The sequence below is a fragment of the Oncorhynchus kisutch genome, unplaced genomic scaffold (genome assembly GCF_002021735.2).
Source record: "Oncorhynchus kisutch isolate 150728-3 unplaced genomic scaffold, Okis_V2 Okis06b-Okis10b_hom, whole genome shotgun sequence".
NCBI lineage: Eukaryota > Metazoa > Chordata > Actinopteri > Salmoniformes > Salmonidae > Oncorhynchus > Oncorhynchus kisutch.
Window position 1 is genome coordinate 2,448,237 of NW_022261983.1, and position 6,038 is coordinate 2,454,274.

The following is a 6,038-nucleotide window of genomic DNA, read 5'->3' on the forward strand; positions in this document are numbered from 1 at the left end:
ACACACCTTCTTGTTAAACTCCAAGGCCTTGTGTGCACGGTCCTGCCTGATACTATCCCCGCTCAGTGACACCTCCCTCATACTGTGGCTGAGGCGCTTGATCCTCCGTCTCATACTGAGCACGCCCAGATGCAGTGGGCGTCCCTGTGCCACCTTGATCATGGCCGCCGCCGTTTCGTGATGCTTGACGGGGATCCCGTTGACCTCCATGACGTAGTCACCGGCCCGGAGGCCGCTGCGGCCCGCCGGGGAGTTGGGCAGGCAGTCATCCACCAAGAGGGGGCAGTCTCCCACGATGGTGAAGCCGAAACGGCCGTCGGGGCCTGGGTTGATGTCCATCTAGAGAACAGTCAGATTAGAATTAGATGTGAAGACAATAAACTGTCTATTTGATAACTATCTGCATGGAAAGTAATGAGATTGTTTTCAAAGTACATGTCATTTTGCCCTAGACTTATGTGTTACCCAGCTCACAGTTCCAGATCAGTAGTAGTGATCACACTGAGGCTTAGGTAACATGCAACAACACTGTCACAACCAACTCCTATCTGCCTTTAAAAAATGTCTCTAGTGAAAAACCGAGGTCAAATGTCCACTATCTGCATCACTGAAGCCTAAATGATTTCCCAACTGTTCCAGACCTGTTCTATGCGTGACACCACTCCGATGCTGGGGGGTACAGTCTTCAGAGTCTGTGCCAGGGCCACCAGGGCCTGGGTGCTGAGAGAGGACACCTCCTGGCCCTCGATGTCCACCACCTGGTCCCCAGGCTGCAGGCCCGCCAGGTAGGCACTGCTGCCCTCAATCACAGACAGGATGTAGCTGGGGCCCGCGCCCCCCAGAGTGAACCCAAACTCCTCCGGCCAGTTCTGATTGGTAGCCGGGAGGGTCAGGTCTGGAGAGTAGTCAGGATTGGGTTGGTTACTTAAGCCTGTTATACATAGCCTGGGTGCCAGTCTGTTTCTGCTGTCTTGACAACTCCTTATGGAACATGTTTGACTTGGCAATGACAGCAATGTAGTTGACAAGAGCACAAACAGATCTGGGACCAGGATACTTCTAACACAAACACTGCTATTACCAGGGTCTAGAGTCCATGCCTTTCTCAAATACTATCCCCAAATATACCAGATTACAGACCCAGTCACATGCACGCCTCCTGCTGTGGTAGAATGGTAAAACCTCATGGGTCCTTATTTGTTTTTACACCAGTAGGAGGCGTGGCAGGAATTCAGGGACTATAATGAGAATCCAGGTTTCCCCAAATACACTGGTGGAGACCCAGGTAAGACCACGGTCAGACCTGCCTCTGGACCAGGGATCCAAAGCAGGGTCTGATAACCTGGGATGACCTGAACACACCAAAGACAGAGCCAGGTAAAACCAGGGTACCTTGATGTATTTGGGGTATAAGAGTGTAGATTATTTTAATAACAATGTCATGCAATGTCACATTATGATACCATTTAAATGGAGACTCAGCGATATGAGCAGCTGTGTGAAGAACCAAAGATACTGGAGAGTGAGTGCCATGCAAGAGGCTGCACTTGTGAGCATGCACACCACAGAGCATCTGCACATGTTCACGAGAGTTTGCGTCACTCTCCTGCAACATGATAGCTGCGTGACAACAACTGCGGAGGAGATTTGCCTCTTGCTTCGCGCTCTTTGATGTTTTGGAAGTCGTCCCGATCTGCTAATGGTACATTTGTATCGCTGAGTCTACCTTTAACTACATTGTAGTCTCTTTTCACAGTTGCTTGTCTCAGAGGCGGAGACAAGTGGCAGTGAAGACACTACTACAATGTAGCTGTACTTGACTGACCTGGGTTGAAATACTTTATCTGGGCTTGATTGAGCTTGCCTGGCACAATGGAACCAATGGAATAGTTGCAAAACTACAAACCTTACCCATCTGGAACCCCAGGCAGGCTAAACCAAACGCTAAAAGTATTTGAACCCAGATCTGGGACTTGAAACTAGTTTAAAAGTCTTACTGATATTCATTGGATTATTCATTGGAGGACAGCCCATTTGTTGACGGAAAGCATCATCTGAATGGGCGAGAGAACCAGAGACTGAAGCGTCACAAGAATGAAATGGGTTGAGAAGGTTTTTCTGCTCTTAAGGGACATCCACAATGGTCGAACACAATGGTATCACTTTTTAACAGACACTATCATACCTCCATAGTATAACGCCCCGCTTGGAGGGTTCGAGAGTGGAACATCAACTATTGGAAAAAACTTGACTTTATTATATAATAGCAATCAATGAGAAATAACCCAAACAATAACAAATCTACTTTTATTTTGAAGAGTGAATATAGTCAATGTTTCGAGAGATCAAATATTAGCACCACATAGTTTTGAGCCCACCTGTCCTCTCCGTCAAGAACAGGTCAAACTGAATACGTTTCCACCATATTGTTTTTACAGATCAACCTGCTTTAAGACCAGTGATCATGATGGACAGAACATGAGCAAATGATGCTGTTTTAGACTGTTGGGACTCAGCCTATGTCTGTCATAGCTTTCTGTTCTGAACTGCTGGCCCTCCCCTGGTCACTGGCCTCATTCTCATACTGCAGTCAGTGGGTGCCACTCAATACTCCACAAAATGGCTTCCTATTCTCGTCTCCTCACACTCATCTGCACTGATCTGAACAGACGCGATAGCTGAAGGCAAAGTGGCAGATCGAGGCCTATCAAAATGACTTGCTTTATCTTGTCAAGTTGTTTCAGATCAGTGCAGTTGAAGGAAAGCTGGATACAAGGAGAGGAAACATCTTTAGATTATTGAGATGTACCCATTCATTCTCCTCACTCTCTCCTGTACCAGATTGTTAACCTCCTAACACTGAAGTCTACAGCCTCAGCCTTATTCATTTAATAAGCCATATGATGATCCTATGAGGATTAATGTTTAATGAAAAGATTAATAGGTTCCATGACTACAGCAGGCAGTTTATGCAATTTCAATGATTGAAGTGGCAATCTTTCTCTCATTATGAAGGGGTGCATGAAGAGACACACACACACACACACACACACACACACACACACACACACACACACACACACACACACACACACACACACACACACACACACACACACACTCTCTCTCTCTCTCTTTCTTTCGCCATCTGTCTCTTTCTCTTTCTGTATCTCTCTCTTTCTGTCTCTATCTTTCTCTCTTAGACCGGGTGCATGAAGACACACTCACGCACACACACTCTCTCTTTCTTAAAGTGAACAAGAAATGGATGGTCAGATCAGTTTGAGACAATTGAAAGGAGAAAAGCAGGCAACAGTGGCATCATTACATAGTTCTACACTGACTTTGCAGGGAAAATAAAAAAGCGATGGTGTTATGTAAATGTACGAGCCCCGGATTATCTGAATAAAAGTTCAGAACACAGTGAGAACAGGTCGTTCTATATTTCACTTTGTAAGTCTCCATGTATTGTGTCATAAAACAACTAAGTCTAAAGTAACGTGTCAAAATAAATTGGGACATCTAGACCTGTGAGGAAGTACATTGGTTAAATCAAACATTTCTTTCTCCGATGTACCAGGACCCGCAACCCCACCGTCGAGATTAAATTTCCCACGGCCTTCTTCTCTCTTCTCCAAATCTGAAATACTTCTGAAGCCCGCGACCTAGATACACACACACAGCTTTAGTCCTTTTGTTCTCTTCTGTCTCTTCTCCTCCTCTCTTCAGAAGAGAGGGATGAAGCAGATAAGAGGAATAATGAAAATGAATTAAAGACTTACAGAAATCTTTGGAGGCACCGCGAGGTCCAGACTTGCTCTGGCGCAGCGAGAAGCGGCCTTTGCGGCTCAGAAACCGCCTCATCTTGACGCTGGTGGTGTCTACTGAGATGTCAAGGTTTGCGAGGACACATCCAGTCAACGGCCCAAAGTCCCCGTCTCTGGTGCCCAGTCACGCCCTTACCCTCTCTCTGGCTCCTGTACCCAGCTCCAGCACCCCCACCAAGACCTACAACCCAAACCCTCTCAAGAGGTCACATCAGCGTACAAGTAGGCTGATGTCTCCCTTTCACGGATCAAAGAACCAGAGATATGGGGCAAAAGAGGAGAAGGAGGCTGGGAGAGAGAGGAGACGGTCTGTAAGTCAGGCTCCCCATCGCAGGTAAAAATCTGCCCGGCCCACAGCCCTAGCTAGCTGCTATCGCGGAGCGCCCATACAAAAACTGGGACACTTTGTCCTCTAATGATTCTTTCGTGAGAAAAGGTAGCGCGAAGCCCCATTTTTCTATAAATACCTCTGCCTCTCTCTCTTTCTCACACACTCTCCTCCTACCCTCTCTCGCTCTGGTTCTTTCAGATGGGGCCCTCTCTAAGGGCTGAGGACTGACCCAGAAACAGTGAGGAGAGCCAGCCAGGGACATTTCTCACTGATTAGAGCGTGTCAACCTCAGTGTTGAGGCACTGTAGTCTATAGGCAGTAGGCACACAATGGCTCCTCAAGGTTCATCTAGGAAACTGGAGATTGAGGGAACAGGTTAAAGGTAACACCTTCCAGGTAGCATACCATCCTTACATTCCTGAGGTGAAGAAAAGGAGCAAGGCTGGTAAATGTCTATTATACCTGATGGTAACTTCCAGAACCTTGGCTGAGGATCAGCACGAGAGCAATCCTGGTTCCCTGTTAGACACTGACGTCAAGCTTGCAGCCCCCCAATCTGGCTACCTGAAAGTGAGACCTGTTCAATTTCAAATCACCCGTTACAGTACTCTTGTAGATCTGAAATGATAGCAATATGGTGATAGCTCCACCTTGCACTGCAATAGGTTATGTGGACCAGCCATCACATTGCTTACACTTATAACCTTTCCGATCTAGTGTCTAAGAGTAGGGGTGAGGTGTCAGTTTTAAATTTGGCAGTATCCCTCAGTATGAGGAAACCATGTCCTTACCAATAGGAAACCATGTCCTATTGGTAAGTGTTTACCCCTCCGGGGCTGACTTGACCTCAATGGAATCGTGATCAGTGTGTTGCCAGTGGGAGATGCAGGCAGCAGCACTACAGCTGTGGAATGTCCTCTGTTCTAACAGTGATCATGGCTCATGTGAAACTCTGCCAAATACATCTCTAGAGACGATCATGTTCAACAACATACAGTATGAGGAAACTAATCAGGGAAACAGTGATTGTGATGTTTGAGTAGGTGTGTCTTTGATTGGACACAACGTAAGCAGAGTAAGGTTTAGTTATGAATGGCTGGATCACCATGCCAGTATACAATACAACGGGCCAGAATCAATGCTTTGTTTAGTAGAGATGGGGAGGGGGGGGGGGGGGGGGGGGGGGGGCACACAATTATATTTCCTAATTCCACACCCAAAAATAGTTTGTACAAAATACTTCAAAGGCAACACAATTGCAGAAAAATATACATCAATCCACCATTGGCATTACATCATGTGAAAATGCCCTGTTCATCTTACAGTAGAAGACTATGGAGGATTTTGGACTTTGATAAGGAAAAAGCCAAAGACATGATTATACGTTTTGTTTCAGGATTGTTTTATTCATATCAAGTAGCCTGATCCCATTGCATCTATGATAGTTCAAAGGACTCTCTGAGTAAAGGGCAGCTGTACAAAAAACCCAGAGGGGTGAAAAGATGTCTTCATTCTGACAGTCTTGAGAGAATGTGAGTGAAAAGCATGGGAGTAAAAAGAGTGAATGAGAAAAGTAAAGAGAGAAGAGACAGAAGGCAACAACAACCACGGGCAAGGTGAGCAGCAAGGCTGCTTTGTCCTGAATCTGCCAGGCTGATGAATCCACTCCCGCTCCTCCATCTGGGGCTCACTGAGAGCTGCTGGGTTGCCCACGGCAACTGTAAACACCAGACCCAATCAATCGTTCAATAACTGAATCACCCGATCACTTCTCAACCTGCTTTTCAGTCAGGTATACAGTATATTTTTCACATCCACAGGACAAAGAAATTCCTTTTAGTCTTCTGCAGAAACTCAATCCTCAAAGATGACATACAATG

The 6,038-nt window shown here is 46.2% G+C and overlaps 1 protein-coding gene across 1 annotated transcript in view; it reads right to left on the bottom strand.

Annotated features, from left to right (window-relative positions):
• grid2ipa (glutamate receptor, ionotropic, delta 2 (Grid2) interacting protein, a) overlaps positions 1 to 4,289 on the bottom strand; it is a 47,781-nt gene extending 43,492 nt beyond the window's left edge. The window contains 4 exon segments of the mRNA XM_031814364.1: positions 7 to 339; positions 642 to 895; positions 1,998 to 2,054; positions 3,783 to 4,289. Of these exon segments, the coding sequence (XP_031670224.1) occupies positions 7 to 339; positions 642 to 895; positions 1,998 to 2,054; positions 3,783 to 3,864 (726 nt within the window). The 5' untranslated portion in view covers positions 3,865 to 4,289.
• Between the last annotated feature and the right edge of the window lie 1,749 nt (positions 4,290 to 6,038).